The sequence below is a fragment of the Hipposideros armiger genome, unplaced genomic scaffold (genome assembly GCF_001890085.2).
Source record: "Hipposideros armiger isolate ML-2016 unplaced genomic scaffold, ASM189008v1 scaffold_27, whole genome shotgun sequence".
NCBI lineage: Eukaryota > Metazoa > Chordata > Mammalia > Chiroptera > Hipposideridae > Hipposideros > Hipposideros armiger.
The window spans coordinates 299,154-318,328 of NW_017731377.1; the positions used below are offsets into that span (position 1 = coordinate 299,154).

Sequence of the window (19,175 nt, forward strand, 5' to 3'; positions counted from 1 at the left end):
TTGGCTCACTCTCATGTCATATCAGGAGGTGCTTAAAGACTTCTTTAAAGACCTTATCTCCAAATACAGTTGCACTCCCAGGTCCTGGGGGGTTAGGACCCTTTTCCAGCTTGTCAATGTAGAAGCAAAGCATCAGGAGACTGATGTAAGAGAGCAGAACCCCACTCGGCCCCCTCCTTGGGGACCCCTATGTGACACTCAGCGCTTCTCAGAGCAAAGTTCTGTAGCTGGTTCATTCACTGGTGACATCCTTATCAGGATTTACAACGTGCATCCTCACCAACAACTATCTGGACGACAGTACCCAGAGAGGCCACATGGCCCAGCTGATGTGTGAACTGAGGCCGCACTTTGACTTCCTGATAGAGTCATGTCAGATTGGAATGGTCAAGCCTGATCCTCAGATCTACAGGTTCACGCTGGACACCTTGAAGGCCAGCCCCAAGGAGGTACGTGGATGCTGCTTTTCAGTGGAGATATTGTACTCAGGAAACGTTGAAAAGGATCGAGCAGTTGAGGGATGCCTGGGCCCTGGCAGGACCATTCTAGGTCCAGTGGCAGGCTCCACTTCTCCAAGGCCAGGACTTCTAAAGGACTTTCACCCATCCCTTCAGTCTAGAAAGTTCTACCAGAGGTGGGCATTGGGCTCCTCTCTGTGGCTCTTACAGAACCTTGATCAAAGTGGGTATTTTCAAAGTTTCTAGACCAGATGCCTCACACATCAACCCCGAGAGACCTTCCCAAGACCACTAGGCTAGTTAGGATTCCCCACCAAAGGGTGAGCAGGAATGGGCTCCAATACTGCAGCAGTCTCTTTGTAGGTACCCCTGCACCCCTAAATTCTGTTTTCATACTGTCTCTAGATGATCTATTCTAACATACTTTTTTCATTGTGTTCCCCGACTCAGATCTTCAAAAAGGTGATTGGACCAAGATTAAATACCTTTCCCTGACAATTCTCACCCTTTTTTATTGGCCTCAACCTTAACTCACAACCCGATCGCATGAAACCCTGAGCTCCATCATTGGAAATCCATACCAGGCTCAATAATACCAGGATTTTTTCTTTCTCCTCTTAAACTTTGCTTCTTCCCTTCTGGATTAAGCATTATAACAGAACTCTAAATTTTAGAATGCATATCAGTAAACATCTTTTCATTTATAGCTTTTGGGTTGGATAAGCTGCTTAGGTGTCTAGGCCTGCCCTAATCCAAGATTATAAATAAATGCACCCATGCTTTCTTTTACAACTCTAAGGACTTATTTCCCTTTCTTTCTATTAAAATTTAAACCTTCGATCCATTCAGAATTCATTTTGGGGTAAGATGAAGAAAGGGCCCACTTTTTCCTTCAAACAGTTAAAATAATTAAACACTCTTTTAAATATCTTTTCCCTCACTGATTAGACATGACACTTTTATTAGAAACTAAATTGTCATTTGTATTTGGATCTATTCCTCAACTCACTTTCATTGATGTGTCTATTTCTTTTCTAGTGCCAAACTTTTTTTTTAACCCGTCTTGGCTTAATAATATGCTTTCTTATTTGCCCTTTTACAGTTCTTTTTCAGACATTTTTTTTTTGTCAATTCATACATGTGATTTTCCTGGATGAATTTTAATGTCATCCTGATAATTTCATATCCTTCCTTAATCTTCTCATAGTTTCAGAATTCAGGCCGAAACCAATAGGTATATGTGGAAACACGTGTATCTGTGTGTTTATGTGATGCTTATGGAATTAAATGTTTATAATTTTAAGAGTAAACAGTTACACAGAGAGAAAAATCATTCTTAATCTCACCATCATAAAGTAACCACTGTCTACACGGTGATGTGTTTCTTTTTGGTCTTGTCCCTCCTGCGTGAGGTTTGCTTTGGTAGAAGTGATGCAAGTGTCCATGCGATTTGAATTCAGGTTGTTTTCTTGGATGACATTGAGGCTAATCTGAAGCCGGCCCGTGACTTGGGAATGGTCACCATCCTCGTCCGCAACACCACCACGGCCCTGCAAGAGCTGGAGACTGTCACTGGAATGAAGGTAACTATACATCTGTGCCGAGTGGGACATCCGATCACTCCTCTGTGTTTAGGTGCAAAAGACTAAAGAAGTGAGAGGAGAACCTGGTGTTTGGGGAGTTCATTGCTCCAAGTGTGGACTTCTTGGATGGAAGTTCACTACCCATTGTGCAATCAGTGTGATGTCCTTGAAAATCTTGTTTCTTTTTCTGCGGTCAATGAACAGAGAAATGGTTCTCAGAGAGCAAAAATCCGTACTCGTCAGAGTGGGGGGCATCAAGATGAGAGTAGGGCTTTCAGAGCCACCCAGGTTGGCTTTTTTAGAGTAAATCTTGAGAATTTAGCTGCAGGTCTGCCCTCGTGCAGGTAGGGAACACAGTCCTTACCTGGACATGCCGCTAGCGCTCAGGTGTAATTGTTTGATCCTTCCTAGTTCACATCCTGTGGCAGTTGGAGGGAAGCCTGGCTTTTATTAAGGAAAACCTGTCCTTCCTGTGAAGGAGGATGGGATGTTCTTAACGATGCACCTGGGAGCTGTCTGGGAATCGGCCTGTTCTGCCAGAGTTGAGTCACCTTTTGTTCTTTTGAGTTTACCTAAGATCACCCATCCCATTGAGTCCAGGAGCGAAAGTTACACAAGCCTTTTTGCTGTACTACTGTGCTTTGCTAAGGGTTGGTGTAAAGGGGGATGAGGGGGGAGGGTGCCCATACACTTGATTGGGCTGGATGGACTTCAAAGGCATTACAACCGTTTTGTCAAAGGGAACTGTATTAGTTTCCTTGGGCTGCCGTAAAGGAGCACTGACTGGGTGGATGAGACAACAGTTTCACTAGGAAACTGGAAGCCCGAGATTAAGTTGTCAGCAGCGTTGGTTTCTTCTGAGGCCTGTCTCCTTGGCTTGGAGATGGCCATCTTCTCGCTGTGTCCTCTTAGGGTCTTCCCTTGTGTGTGTCCTAATCTCTTCTTGTAAGGACACCAGTCAGATTGGATTCTGACTCCAATTGTCCCTCTCCAATGACCTCATTTAACCTTAAGCACCTCTTTAAAGACCTTATCTCCAAATACAGTTGCACTCCGAGGTCCTGTGGGGTTAGGACTTCAACAGAAGGGGACACAACTTAGTTCAGAACAACTGACACTTTGTCTTTAACAAATAAATAAAAATGTGTGTCTAATAACCTCATAACCTTAAAGCACCTTGCCTAAGCTTGTTGTGTCCAACAAGCCTGGAAGTCTTACCCAGCTGAGGTGAAAACACCCAGACTTGGAATCAGAGCATCCACCTGTTTGTCCTACTTACCACATTTGTCCCCTCATCACATCTGAGCCCAGATACCTGTCCTGTAAAATTGGGAAAGTAAGCCATGTTTTAACCTATCTTCTTCTCAGGAGTATGGGGAAGATATAAGGAAAAATGAAAATAAATCCTTTCTAAGCAGAGAAGACATGTCTCTTATCTCTCAGGAAGGCGGTGGGACTCAGTCATGAATGGGCTTTGTCAATTGTACAAACACACGGGAGAACCATTAGAGTAGGAAACCCCCACCCTCTTCACCAAGGAAGCAGTGGGACATCCCTGGTATGTGACCAAGGAAGTTGGGGACATATCAGAAGGGCCCCAAGGGTCACTGGCCCTTGGTTGGTGTCCTGGCTTCCTCTGGCCAGACAAGGCTCATTGCCATTAGAGGGCACCAACCTGCCTCCCCCCAGGCCTACCACCACACCCAGGGTCCTCTCCAGACACCACAGAGATGGGGGACTCCCCTTCTCTTTTCTCCTCTGAGGACATCTAGGCAGACTCTCCCATGTTTAAAAGGGAGGTGGAGTTCGTAGTTTACTTCTCCCATTGTAGAGATTAGAATACTGGGTTGCCGTGGAGAGCTATGTCTTCCTTAGGTTGCACGTGGGGACTAAAGATGAGAAATCAAGCAGTAGGAATCACTAAGCTGTTGTTCCTCATGAATACAGTCACGTGTGTTCAGCATCCTGTCCTTTGTCATTTCTGGCTTGAGGAAGCCAACACTGATAAGTTACAGAGCCCATTAAGGACACTTTGCTCAGGAATATTCCTCTTAAATGTCATACAGAGATGGGTTACCTAAACTTGTGGGACTCCAGAGAACAGAACTGGGACCTTTAGGCAGAAGGCGATCAGCTGAATTGTGTCTGCTCCTCCCCAAATTTGTATGCTGAAGCCCTAACCCATAGGACCTCAGAACTGTGACTGTAATTTTAGATGGGTCCTTTACCGAAGTAGTTAAGGTAAAGTGAGGTCATGTGGGTGGGCCCTGATCCCATCTGACTGGTGTCCCTGGAAGAACAGGAAATTAGGAAACAGACACATCCAGAGGGAAAGCCATGTGAGGACCCACCAAGAAGGTGGCTGTCTTCAAGCCAAGGAGAGTCCAACCCTGCCAACACTTTGGTCTTGGACTTCCAGCTTCCAGGACTGTGAGAAAATAAATTTCTCTTGTTTCATTCACACAGTCTATGGTACATTGTTACGCCAGTTCTAACAGACTAATGCGAAGACACAGAGAGTTTGATTTTGGCTGACTTGAAGGAAAAACTCTTCAACAGAGCCATACAATGATGGGATGGCTGCTCTGTGAACCCTGTGTTCCTGGCAGTGTCTGTCATGAGCCTGGGTGACCACAGGAGGAAGTGCCGTAGAAAAGAATTATATTAATTAAAGCCCCAAACATCAGTGTTTTAGAGCAAGTGCTGTTTATTTCTTGCTTATGTAAAGTTTAGTTGGTCCTGCAGCCATTCAAGGACCCAGGTTGATGGAGGACCCACCGTCTTCTCCCTATGGTTTCCAAGGTCACACAGGACACTCAGCTGGAAAATGGGGGGAATGAGAATGTAGAGGATTGTGGGGATTTTCATGGGCCAAGCTGACAGGCCATACTCTTCTGTTTGCATTTTGTTGGTCAGAACTCAGTCATGGGACTCCACGGACTTAAAAGGAAAGTGAGGGAATGAAGTCTAGCTATGTGCCTGAGGGAAGAGAATGATGACTTGGTCAGTCACTGATAGGACTCAGGAGGCCATGGCAGAGGTGATCTGTGAGCTCTCTTCTGGGAGCAGTACTCTGGAGTTTTATAAACTTACTCTGAGAATTTTTCTTCATGGAAGGACACTGCAGTCACCTCTCTCTCACTATACCTCTCCCTGTATCTCTCCTTCTTTCCAGCTTCTTGAAACTGCAGCTCCTCTCCCAGCCCCATATAAGCCAAGTGAAATGAGCAATGGGTATGTGCCGATTAAGGTAAGTAAACACACTGTCCCTCGGTCAGCTGAGTACTCTCTAACCAGGTTGCTTCAAATGACTCACAGAGATGTTTGTTCAAAATCAAGGGTAGTTGAATATCCAGTTTACAGGGTAATCGTATTTCCCACAAGTATCATTCATCAAAAATAAATGGACGACATGAACCATGCCTCAGGATATACAAAGCAGTGTGACTGATATGATCAGACTCCCAAGGAACAACAGGCTACACGGGGCCTTGGGAAGCCCAGGGGTGCCAACGTGTGTCCATGTTCTGGTGAGAACATTTGTTTTGCCAACCAGTACTTACCAAGCGCTTCCTTTGTGTCAGGTACGGGCCTGTTAGGAGGGATGCAGTGAACAACAAGACAGACCTGTCCTCAAGGGACCTGCATCAAGGAAAAGGGAGGGAAATGGTCATTAACATGCCCTATGGTCAGGACTGTAGCAAGGCCAAGGCCACATGCCAAAGGGCCCTGACTCCTGACCCGGTCTGGATATAGTACAGGGCTTTAGACTGTCTTATGGATTCACTTTGTGGTCTTTTCTCATTTGTCACTGGCCCCATTTAAATGAGCAGGGGCCTAAAACTAAGGGTCAGCTCACAAGCAAGACAAGTCCGAACAGTTGCTTTGGAGCCAGACAGAATCAGATAGAACCAGTCTGAATCCTGGCTTTGGGATTTAGGAAGTTTGCAAATTTAGGGACATTTCTTATCACTGTGAATGCCAATGTTCACAGCATTATAATAGGATGATGATAATACAGTTGACCCTTGAACAGTCCTGGGGTTAGGGGCACAAACCTCCACATGGTAGAAAATCCATGTATAACTTTTGACTCCGCAAAAACAACTATAGTGGGCTCTTTGCATCCACAGATTCCCAATTGTGGATGGAAAAAGTTGACTCTTGAACAGCATGGGCTTGAACTTCGTGGGTCCATTTATATGTGCAGTTCAAACCCATGTTCAATGGTCAGTTGTACTCCCCTCAATGTTCTTGTAAGAATTAGTTGAAATACTGCATGTAGACCATGGTCATAGTACCTGATACCTCCACACTCCATAAACAGTAGCTGATAAAAAGGAGAGCTGGCCTGAGCTATGCAGGTCTAGAGACTCTGGGAAGACCTGCTGACCTGGAGGATAACCCCACAAATATTTATTGAGTGTTTGCTATTGGTTGGGCACTGAGAGAAATACTGAGATGAGTAGAGGGTCTTCCATGACCTGGTGGATTTTATGGTCCTCTGAAATAAACATTCACAGCTCCTGTGGTTACATCACAGGATGAGGTCCATGCCCTGGAGCGCTCAGAATGGGCTCAGTGAAGATGGAGGCAGTAACCATAAATGCTGGCAGTGGGGCTCAGCCCCCACGGTGAAGTAGGCATCAAAGGATGAGTGGGAGTTGGAGGGTAAGAGAGGGCTTCTTTGCTACTGGAAGCTACAGGTCAGTGTAGCCCCTCCTACAACCCTAGGTGCCCTTAAAGCGGGTGAGCATTTCATAAAAGTCTCTTCAGACCTCATCTCTGTATTGATGAGGAGTGAGGGGCTCTTTGCCTGGGGCTGGGGTTTGGGCTGTAATCTTGTGTCTTCAACCCCATGGACAGTTATTTTTGTAATAATCTTTTTTTTTTAAAAGATTTTTATTGGGAATTTGGGGGATGGGAACAGTGCTGGGGAATTGGGGGAAGGGGAACAGACAAGTTGCTGTCCTTTTGTTCTTCAGTCTAGTTGTGGAGGACATTGCTTCACTGGCCCAAGTTGGCACCATCATTGCGCTCTTCCCGGCCGAGGCAGATCAGTCGCCGGCTCCTGGACGGCTGCTCACGGCTGCTTGAGGGCCACTTACGCTGGCTGCTGGCTACATATGGTAGCCCATGGCAACTCACTGCAGCGGGGGCTGCAGCCTACGCCGTCGCCAGCGACTCACGGCAGCCCAGCTCCAGGTTGAGCTGTTGTTCAGCATCTTAGCTGTAGAGGGCAGTGTCACTGGCCCTCATATGTGGGATCCGAACTGGGGCCCTCTGGCGTCCCAAGCCAGTTCTTAACCATTGCACCACTCAGCCGGCCCTTATTTTTGTAATCATTTTGATGCTTGCATATCCAGCCAGTTTCAATAGATTGCACATTTGACCTTAAAGGAGGGTGATGAGAACTGCTTTATCACCCCTTCTGCCCCCACCCTAAATTCAAGAGCTGGGGCAATGACTCTGGGAAGCCCCAGCTGAGCCCAGGCTCTGGGGGTGCTGTTGCATTCATCTCTACTGGATGCTCATACAACCCAAACTGAGCTGGTAATAGATCGTTCTCATTTTCTGGCTTTATGGCAATTTTATTAACATATCATTTAAAGGAATGAGAAAGTACATGCATTTGCCACACTAAGCTGAGTCAAATATGAAGCAGCAGAGTGAGCTTTTTAGTTGGGATCCACTTACAACAGAGGCAGAGTAGGCTCATTTGATTGGACATCAGCACTATAAAGTTTTCAGTATAAGGAGTGTGAAATTTAAAGTTAAACTTCCCCCTTTACCAGGTACTCAAGGGAGGACTCTGGAACATATTCTGATAAAAATAGAAGAGCCCACGAAAGGGCTTTTGAAAGGTCAGCCTAATGTTTTCTTGAGCAAAAAAGCCCTTTGGAAATCATGACTGAAACATCCAGTTTGGAACACCAGCGTGGAGGAGTCTGAGATACAGCGAAATAGAATTGTTCTGAGTGCGTTTCTGTCATGGGAAGCTTATTTTTCTCATTCATGTCCATTAGAAAGATGGAGGCATGTACTTTTGGGAAGACTAGAGCCCCTTGACACTCTTGCTTTAGTTCTTTTGATTACACCCCATTCTAATAGTCAGGGGAGGCTTAGTACTTACAGTCACAAACAGCCCCAGCTTTCAGCGGCTTAATGCCAAGTCTGTTTCTTGCTGCAGCTTAGTCCAGTGTGGATTAGGAATGAGCCCTGTCCACGCACTCGTTCAAGCACCCGTTCTCCTTCCTTCTGCTGGCCCCACCTTCCTCAAGGCCCAGTCCATTCAGCAGCATGCCGGCAAAGAGAGGGAGGACCAAGCCTGGGAGGCTCCGGGATGTAGCACGTGGTTTTTTTTCCACTTAGATGCCATTGGCCAGAACTCAGTCATGTGGCCACACCCACTGCAAGGAAGTGGGGGGCGGTCTGGAAAATGGCACCTTGTGCCAGGGAGAAAAAAAGAACAGATTCTGAACCCTAGCAGCCTCTGCCACACCCATGAAGCCCAGAAAGAATAAGAAATGTAGCAAAGTTTGAAAGAAATTTCATATTCAAGAGATAAACTGCCTTTAATGAACTAAGCATGGTATTCTTCACGTTAGCATACATATTATGCTCTGCACAAAATGAGCCTCCAGGTTTAAATATTGAAAGCATGACAGACTTCACCAGATGCTGCCAGTATGAGGGTCTCTTAGGGAGGAGGCAAAGTTATTTTGTTCTGTTTTGTTTTCTGACATTATAATCATCTTTTTCAGGCTTCTTATGCCACAGTGAAAGCCACCTGTTTTTATTGTACAGTTTGACCAGTTGTCTCTTCTCAGACATCTTCGTTGGGATCTTAGGCTGAGAAAGCTGGGTCATGTGAGATCTAGTATACTGAAATGGCCCGGACGGTCTACAGAGGAGGGGCCTGGTTCGACCCAGCCTGATGCTCTGGTCACTTTCTGCTCACCTCTCTCTCCAGCCTGGAGTGCATCTGCATTTTGTGGAGCTGGGCTCTGGTCCCGCTGTGTGCCTCTGCCATGGATTTCCTGAGAGCTGGTTCTCTTGGAGGTACCAGGTAAGGGAAACTCGGGGAAAGTATGTCCCAGTCAGGGTGAGGTGAGGGGAAAGTCTAGATGGTGTGGCCCAGCCTGAATGTCATCCAGAAGCCAAAATCTTACAGTGGAGCATTGTCTTCAAAGTAGGACCACGATACTTCAGAAATGTTGGTGCCAGAGATTACTCTAGACCTCAGAGCTGTGCTAGCCCATATGCCACCTTTGCAGATTCAACAAAGGAAAACTTCAAGATACTCTACGCCACCTGCTAGGAAGTCTTTGTAATGATTATTGAAATCTGCAAGGTCTTTGTTAGGAAAGATGCTCTCTCAGATGTGGCATTCGATGCAGTGCACAAACCTTACCACCATCCATGGCAGCCCTATTTGGGTGGGCTCGTTCTAGTCCCATGGTAAAGATACCAGATGGTGCCATGTGGCACTTTAGATGGAACCATTTGCAAAAACGGGGATAGAAGAAGCAAAGAAGGAGTGTCAGCCAAACACTGATGAGACCGCACTGGAGCATGTCTGAATTGTTTGTTTTCTAGATTCCTGTTCTTGCCCAGGCAGGCTTCCGGGTACTAGCTCTGGACATGAAAGGCTTTGGAGAGTCATCTGCTCCTCCTGGTGGGTTAGCTGTCTTATAGCTGTCCTATGTTGGTCATGCTTTCTAACTCTCTGAGCTCTCCAATTGCACTGTCTTCCTCTGGTCCCAGCTCAGAGCAAGCCGTCCTTCAAGGGAGTCTTACTTTGCCTCACCCCTCTCCCGCAGTGTCCCATGTCTATGCAGTTTGGGTCCCAATGTCTGTGTTCATCATACTCTGAATGAATACAAAAAACCCGATGGCCTGTGCCCCAACGGTGTCTCCTGCTGGCTGGTGGGGTTGTACAGTATAGGATGAATCTTACAGCCCCAGGACGTTTTTCATCTTGCAGAGCTGAAACTCTGCACTGATTAAACACTAACTCCCCAGCCTTCCTTCCCCCAGCCCCTGGCTACCACCCTCTGCTTTCTGTTTCTCTGACTACTCTAGGTACCTCATGTAAGTGGGTCATACAGTATTTACGGTATCTTTTTGTGACTGACTTACTTCACTTAGCGTAATGTATTCAAGGTCCATCCATGTTGTAGCATGTGTCACAATTTCCTTCCTTTTTAAGGGTGAATAATATTCCATTGTATGGCTAGGCCACATTTGTTTATCCATTCATCCATCGATGGACACTTGAGTTGCCTCCACCTTTTGGCTATTGTGAATAATGCTGCTATGAACATGGGTGTACAAATATCTGTTTGAGTCTCTCTTTTAAATTTGGGGGGTGGGTGTATATACCCAGAAGTAGAATTGCTAGATCATATGGTAACTTATAGGCCCAATTCTTAACCCAGCCTCTAAGGATTCCTGTGCGAGTCTATCCAAGGAGAGATGTCAGGGGGCCTGTGAGCCCCTGAGACCATGTGTCGGTTTATGAGCATTTTGCTGGGGGAGGGGAGTCCATTGTTTTGATTAGCTTCTGAGGGCTTCTCAGCCCTAAACTGTTAAGAACCCCAGATATGGATGTGAAGCAAGCAGGTGTGCAGCTAAACTCCTGATCTCTCCATGCTGGTAGCAGTGGTGACTTAGCAAGGCAAGCCAGCTGCTCAGCACCCCTTTTCTGAACTGCCTCCCCCATAGTCACATCAAGCCTGTTGTGTTGAGTTTAAAGCCAGCTGACATGAACTAGGGCTCTTGGTCACTCCGGTGACCACCATCCAGGCCACTCAGCCTGTCACAGCAAGGGAGTGCCTCCGTAATTGTCCCCTAAAATGTCATGGTGTCAACTCAGCAGCTGCTTGCTCTCTTGAATGATGCAGCAGCATGTTAGACAAAAGGAAAGCCTTCAGCTCAAACATGCAGGAAAGGCAACTAAGGTTTTTTTTTCCTAATTTAATTATTAAAATGTTTATTTTTATTCATCTATACTGCAATCGTCCCTGAATCCCCTAGGCATAACTTAGTAATATCATTTTTGTCATTCAAATTAGAACACTATTAAAAGTAAAAGAGACACTATTAACAGTAACACACATGAACGTAAACTGTCCTGAACAAACTGGGGCTTATGGTTTTATCCTAATTATAACTTTTTTAAAGAAACCATAATTTATTTACATGTTAACTATTGTTGAAGATTATGAATAACATAAATTCTGAAGCCAAGCATAATGTTTGGAATACATACACATACAGTTCAGATCATTCATGTATAAATTTCATGTCATTCGTTAATGGATTTTAAGTAGGAAATTGTTTTTCCTTAAAATTTTGAAGTCTTTGTCCCACTGTTTTCTAGCTCCCCTTGTTGCTATTAAGAAACCCCATGCCATTCTGATCCATAGCCTTTCTATGTGACCATTTGGGTTTTTTTCACCCTTACCTTTGACACTTTTAGGATCTTTTCTTTATCTGTTGTGGTCTAAAATTGTATGATATTGTACTGTGATGTTGGTCTTTTTTCATCTACTTGGCTGGTGACATTTAGCTTTCCATTCTTGGAAATTTTCTTCAATTATCTTTTTTGATAATTTTTGCTTCTGTTTTCTCTGTTTGACTTACTTGCTTTTTTTTTTTTCCTGAAATTACTATTGTTAAAATGCCCATACTACCTAAAACAAACTTCAGATTCAATGCAATCTCTATCAAAATCCCAATGGTATTTTTTAATAGAAATAGCAAAAACAATTCTATGGTTCATTGTGGGTCAACAGATAGTCAAATTAATCTTGAGAAAGAATAGCTGGAGGACTCATACTTCCTGATGTCAAAATATATTACAAAGCTACAGTCATCAAAACAGCATGGTACTGGCATAAAGACAGACATATAAACCAATGGAACAGAGTAGAGAGCCCAGAAATAACCCCATGCGTATACAGTTAACTGATCTTTGACAAGAGTGCCAAGAACACACAATAGGGAAAGGACAGTCTGTTCAACAACTAGTGCTGGGAAAACTGGATATTCACATGTGAAAGAATGAAATTGGACCCTTATCTTGTACCATACACAAAAATGAACTCAAAAAGTCTTAAACTTAAGACTTAAACTGAAACATAAACTCGTAGAAGATAACATAGGGGAAAAGCTTTATAACATTGGTCTTGGCAATGACTTCATAGATATGACACCAAAACCACCCACAGCAAAAATCAAAATAAACAAGGGACTACATCAATCTTAAAAATTTAATAAGTTTGGGGGGTTTTTTGGCAAACAAGCCCTTTTAGTGTGTTATTTTTAATCATGCAAATTAAATTTCTTTCTTTTATTTTTAATTGCAGAAATAGAAGAATATTCCATGGAAGTGATGTGCAAGGTAAGAAGGATCTCTGGGTAACATCTTTTCCATTCTGGCGTTTTCACTGATATCATCCAGAAGTGTGGGTATTCGTCTAAATCCTAGGAAAGCAGCATTTCACAGCATTTGGGTATAAAGTCTGACTAAAAGTTGAAATGGCATTTCAAAATAATAGCCAACATTTGCTGTATATGAAAAAAATCTGTCCCTAAAAAAAACCTCGATGTGAATGTCCTCAGCAGCATTATTCACAATAGCCAAAAAGTAGAAACAACCCAAATATCCATCAACTTACGAATGGAAAACAAAATGTTTCATGTCCATATAATTAAATATTATTCAGCCGTAAAGAGGTATGAGTACTGATGCATGCTTCCATATGAATGAACCTTGAAAACATTATGCTAAGATAAGCCAGTCACAAAAGGCCACATATTGTATAATTCCATTGATATGGAATATTCAGAATAGCAAATCCATAGAGACAGAAATTAAATTAGTGGTTCCCAAAGGCTCGGGGGAAGGGCAAGTGGAGAATAACTGCTAATGGGTACAGGGTTTCTTTTTGGCGTGATGAAAATGTCTGTTCACAACCCTGTGAATACACTAAAAATGACTGAATTATACATTTTAAAAGGATGAATTTTATGGTGTATGAGTCATAGATTAATAGCACTGTTATTTTTTTAAAAATCAGCCATACAATATTTTTAATGTAAAATTTTATTTAAAATAACCTCGTATTATTTTTAAACATTGGGTTACAAAAAAACTAAATCAAGGTCCTTACTACTTCTTACCCTCAAGCACCCACCACAACGTTTTTCCCAGGAACAGTTCCCAAATATCATGAAAACTCTTTTTTCTCAACCACAATTCCCCAGATCTGTGTGCTAGTTTATCATACAACTGTTACTTGTTTTAGAATGGGTTATCTTTAAGGAACCGTAAACTTATTCTCTGTATGTCTTAGGATTCCAAATTAGGAATGTTGGAATGCTACCTAGCAATAATGATGTCCTCTACAGTTCATTAATGTCCGGAGGCTTATCTATACCCAGTGGTCCCTTTCCTTGTCTGTGATCTTGGGGAAGTCATTTAAATTAGCTAGTCAGGTATAAAATACAGTCCATGCTCTCCAAAACCCCTCCAGATCTGAGCACGTTTCTCCGTTTGTGGGATGTGGAAATAACACTGAACTAATCTCTGGCCTCTCGGAGGTTAATTGGAAAGTGAAAACAAGTGGCCTGCAGGCAGTCAAGCAGGATGCTTCATCCTTGGAGTACAGACCCTCAGGGATCCATGAACTCCTGGCAACATGTGTAGAATTTGAGGCAACGGTGCCCATGAGTATTTTCCTGGGAGAGGACCCATGGTTTCCATCAGATACTTGGAGAGGTCTGAAGAGACAGAGGAATCACTGTAGCTGGGGAACAGGAGTGGGAGATACTCATATTACAACATAGCCTGTCCTCTGTCCTCTTTCTCTTTGAAGTTCCCTGAGATCAGGGGTCTTGTCTATTTTGTTCTATGCTGTACCCCAGTGCTTAAACAAGCACCAGGTCCATAGTTGGCTCTGAGTGAATTTTAATGGGGAGGGACAGATGAGGGAGCTCATTAGGTCGTGTGTCGGTGATGGAGGTATTTGGGAGGGGAGGATTGGAAGGGTAGGTGCTTCTTACTGGCAGGATGAGGGGATTGTGATGTATCCAGGGGCCATTCCACTCTTCTTGTCTGGCCATACAGCAAAGCGCACTGAGCGGAAAGTTTTCCGGTAGGTGGTTACATGGGTAGGACCCCGAAAATGTCTGTGGATCCAGGCCTTTCTCTCTGGAAACTATTTCCCTAGGACCTGGGACCTTTCAGGGAGCTGTGAGAAGAAGGCCATTTCTTACTAGAAATGAAATTTTGGATGGCCCCGGGAGCCGTACAAGATTCTGGCTGCCCTGGAATTATTGACCTTGATTCCATTTTGGCCTCTAAGCAGCATCTGGAACTTGCTGAAAAGCAACAGCCATTCTAGTCGTTGTAGCTGGCCCAAGGTTCTGCACTTCACACCCTTTTGAGATCCATAACCTTGAGGACTCTCTCTTACATCGGTCTGTTGGTTCTTAGATCTTCATTGAAAACCTCGTGTGTGCTGCCCACTTTGGTAGGCATGTTAGGGAGTCCTGGGAAACCCTCAGCTATGTTCCTCATTAGCGCTTATATTAATTTCCTAGGGCTGCCATAACGAAACACCATAGACTGGGTTCCTTAAGCAGCAGAACATATTTTCTCTGAGTTCTGGAAGCTGGAAGTCTAAGCTCAGGATGCCAGCGTGGTCAGGTTCTGGTGAGGGACCCCCTCCTGGCTAGTTGGTGACCGTCTTCTCACTGTGTCTTCACATGGCAGGGAGAAAGTGAGCTCTTTGGTTTCTCTTCTCATAAGGACACTAATCCTATTGGATCAGGGCCCCACCCACATGACCTCATGTTACCTTAATTACTTCCATAAAGACACTATCTTCAAAAATAGTCACAGTGGGGATTAGTGCTTTAACAGGAACTTTGAGGGACACAAACTTTCAACCCATAACAGAGGGTTAAAAAGACCTCTTGACACCGTCCAATAATTGTTCCCCTCTCTTTGGAGGGAAAGATGAAAATAAACCAATGAAATAATTACACCAATACTCTGTGCCTCCATCTTAAAAAAATAAATTGTGTGCATGTTAACGAGTGGAACCTGTCATCCGTGCTTTTCAATGTCCCTGTTGGAGAGCAGTGAGGGACTTGGCCATTGGTCCCCCACCAAGCGAGGCTGTCACTGTGGCCCTGGGTGTTCAGGGCAGGTGTGGGGCAGGGATAGCGAAAGGAATCAGAACGCTGTTAACACACTTTCCTTTTGGAGCCATCACGTGTTGCAGGCAGACCTCTGTGTGTTCCCATTTCCCCCAAAACAGTTATCCATACTGATAACTTCCCCCAGCAGAACTGAGGCCTGGGTGGGGGATATGTGAACTCTTTTTAATGCTCTTTGGGCAGAGAATACAAGAGCGATGGGAGAGCCCTTTGTCTTATCCCTGTCTCCTGCTGTCCTGAGAGCTTCATCTCCTTGCTTAACGTAGAAGAACCAAAAGCTAGGCCTGCCTTAGGGGGGAAAAAATCGCCCTTCATTTTGGAAGCACCTTAGAGCAATAGGTGACTGAAATACCATCACATATATTTTTGCAGGTATAATCTCTTGCAGCTCCCAGTGAGGAGTGACTTCCCACTTAACTGGGAAATCAAAAACAGATTAGGATGCCTTCTCAATTGGTAGAAAGAGGGGAGGATTCAGGAGGCTGGAAAACACTTAAAATAAAGCTGTTGGTCTACATAGTAAAAAAGAATGGCTTTGAATGTTTGTTTTTTTATTGTTAGTTTCAGGTTTACAGAACAATGCAATAGTTACCCTTTTCACCCTCACAAAGTAACAACCCCCTCCCCCATCTATTGCCCTCCCACCCCCGATATCATGCTTATCTATTACAATTCCATTGACTCCGTTCCCGCTCTCTACTCCATGTCCCGAGACTATATGTATATATAATTATAGTTGACATACTATATTATTCAACATCAGCTTCAGAAATACAATGCGGTGGTAAGGCCTCTACACCGACTATGAAGTGGACTCCCCAACAGGACATGGGTCCATCTGGCCCCCTAAGAAATATTTACAACATTATTGATTGTATTCCTCCGACTGTCTTTTTCTATCCCTGAGGCCATATTGCAGTTACCAATTTGTTTTGATTGTGAGTTTTTGAAATCAGATAGACCTGGGATCCGTCCCAGTTCTGCCTCTACCAGCCGTGTGGTCTTGGCGGGCACCATTTAACCCGTCTGAGCCTTAGTTTCCTCATCCGTAGAGTGGAAATACCACTTGCCCCCTGTAGCTCCTAATGAGGGAAAGGAAATGGCGAAAGGAGAAGCATTGCACACAGCACCTGTGTTGAGTGAGGGCTCCATAAATGCAGCTCTGCAGACTTTGTTATTCTGACAAGAAAATGCCCCTTACCTTGGCTCAGGTAAATACATATAGGGTGGTGTGATAAGTTACATGGGAGTCTTTTAGGAAGAGTGAGGCTGGGAAATAGGAAAGCCCATGTGGCTCTCTGCAGGGGCTGAATGGCCTGTGGAGGGAGTCTCTGATTCATTCCCTCCAGGAGTCCACTGTCTCCTCCCCTCCACCCCTTCCCAGCAGGGTTCCCTGGCTTGCTCATTTTGCACATGCCCAGTACAGCTGCCTCAGCCCCGATTCTAGGCTGACCCTTCACCTCCAACCCCAGCACCTCAGAATGTGACTGCATTCAGAGGTACTTCTCACACATCTCAGACGCTGTTTTCAGACCCTGTGGCTGCTGGCCAGCGTGGCCAGGTGTCTGTGTCTGTGCTGAGGGCGGGGGCACAGGAGCTTACCATCCTGGGGCAAGAGAAGCAGCCAGACCTCTCCAGAACAGTTTTCTTCCCTTTTCTCCCTCCAGGGAGAAAGCCATGGTTTCTGTCTTACAATGAACATGGCCTCATTAAGGATGTATACTATAATAACACACACACTGAATAATTGACTGTGCACGTTTGGGGTCAACCTGGTTTCTGTGAGGATGCTGGAATGGGAAGGGAGAGAACTCAAACATTGGTGAAACGACTGAATGTCATGTTCGTTTGCTCGGGCTACCATAACAAAATACCAAAGACTGAGTGTCTAAAACAACAGAAATGTATTCCCTCGCCATTCTGGAGGCTAGAAGTCAGAGATCAAGGTGTCAGTATGGTTCCATCTGAGGCTTCTAGATGAGGCTTGTAGATGGCTGTCTTCTCCCTGTGTCTTCACATGGTCTTTCCTCTGTACGTGTCTGTGTCCAAATCCCCTTTTCTTATAAGGACACCCGTCATTTTTGATTAGGGCCCACCCTAATGACCTCTTTTTAACTTAATCACCTCTTGAACGACCCTACCTTCAAATATAGTCACATTCTGAGGTCCTAGGGTTTCGGCCTTCAACACATGGATTTTAGAGTGATACAATTCAGTCCATAACAAAGGCAGACACAATAATTCTAATTTTGAAGCAGTGGAGGTGGGTGGATACAATTTCTAATTTGTGCGTGTGTGTGTTTTTTCTTAGGAGATGGTAACCTTTCTGGATAAGTTGGTAAGTAATAATTTTGAACTGATCTCTTTAGAGAATTCTGTTTGGGCCTGATAATTAAAGACAAGATGTGAGGCTCTGAAGGCGTCAGCTGTTGGAACCTTGAGGGGCATAGCAAGGGCAGGGAAAGGCCCACTGTGGGGCCCTGGGAGGCGGGGGGTTGGTCAGGAGGGATTGCGAAGATGGGGAGGGCAAAGTGTTTGGAGAACATTGTAGACGAGTTTGTTTTGGTTTTTGTTTCATGAAAAGTGTTTCTTCCAGGGAATAGGATACCTGTATTGACCTGAGTCTAGACATTTGGAAAATATCCTGTAGGCTCATATTTCACAACTTTTTAAACCTCCCATTTCTTCTGAAATCTCTAAAAGTGAATGTCTTCATTTAACATTGTTTGGAATGTCAAACTCAAACCGAATCAACAACGGTGATCTGTGACTATGCTTGTGCCAAGCACACGTACTATTCCTGACATTGCAAGTGGGTAACACCCTCCGCCCAATCCTCAGTTAGGTCGCAGTGCAGAATGAAAACACTGCAGCACGGACTGGGGTCGCAGGATGGGGTGGAGGGGGGCACAGGGAGGGCTAAGCCAGGACAGTGAGAGTGGAGGGGTAGCTAAGAAAGGACCTCAAAACAACGGTATTTCAAACAAACAAACAAAACCAAAAAAAGCAGTGGGATTTATTGCCTGTCAATTGCATGTGACTCAAGAATCTCAGATGACTGAGCTCCAGTTCAACAGCCAGGCACCATGCCAGGCACTAGTCAAATGAGGTGAAGATGTCATGGTCCCTATCCTCTGCAAATTCTCAGTCCCCTGGAGTTGGTGTTGGAACTTTTGAGTATGCTGGGGACATCTAAGGACAGGGCCCAGTGTGGCCACCCCAGCCCTGATGCTATAATGGGCTATCTAGAAGATGTCCAACTGGCTGAGAACCTCTCATTCTGATTATTGAAAGGGTCTCTGTAGTTGCTGGCCAGCTGGGTGGGGTGTCCATCTCCAGCCCAGTCCTTACTGGGACCCAAAGCAAGGAGGCTGGGCCAACTGCTGATGAGGTGGGGTAGTTGAAGCTATTAGAGTAGATGAGCTCCCCCACGACAGGCCTGAGGGCGGAGCTGTGAAATTGTCATGTAAGAGATGGAGAAGGGAGTAAACTCAGTAAAGTAAGAAAAGAGTCTGAAAAGCACAGTGTCCCAGAAGCCGAAGGACGAAGGTGTCAAAAGAAATGTCTGATGCTGCAGAACTGGCAGAAGAGTGAGAGCCGAGGGGGAAAAAGCTCCTATTAGTGATTATTAGCCTTTAAGAGGGACGTTTCCATGGACGCCGCGGTAGGAGGGAATAAGCCAGGCTGCAGGGACTTAGGAAGGTCGTTGGGGAGACATGTGGCGTAGACACCGTGAGAAGGGGGAAACAGACAGGAGCAGAAGAATGGTGGGAAGTGAGTCAGGAACCGCTTTTCCAGATGGTGGCGAGGCGGGAGAGGAACTGAAAGGCCTGAATGTGGCAGAATGGGGCCACCAGGGTAGGGTAGAAGACAGAGCCCAATTTTAGGGTGGGAAGACCTG

The 19,175-nt window shown here is 44.9% G+C and overlaps 1 protein-coding gene across 2 annotated transcripts in view; it reads left to right on the forward strand.

The window, feature by feature from the left end:
- Nucleotides 1-19,175, forward strand: part of EPHX2 (epoxide hydrolase 2) — a 51,601-nt gene that overhangs the window by 14,218 nt on the left and 18,208 nt on the right. The window contains exons 4-10 of one of the 2 annotated variants that reach the window (XM_019636203.1): nt 259-449; nt 1,919-2,041; nt 5,217-5,291; nt 9,015-9,110; nt 9,641-9,719; nt 12,415-12,449; nt 17,586-17,612. In XM_019636203.1, the coding sequence (XP_019491748.1) occupies nt 259-449; nt 1,919-2,041; nt 5,217-5,291; nt 9,015-9,110; nt 9,641-9,719; nt 12,415-12,449; nt 17,586-17,612 (626 nt within the window). The remainder of the gene's footprint in view (nt 1-258; nt 450-1,918; nt 2,042-5,216; nt 5,292-9,014; nt 9,111-9,640; nt 9,720-12,414; nt 12,450-17,585; nt 17,613-19,175) is intronic. The other variant, XM_019636204.1, reaches the window with a different exon arrangement.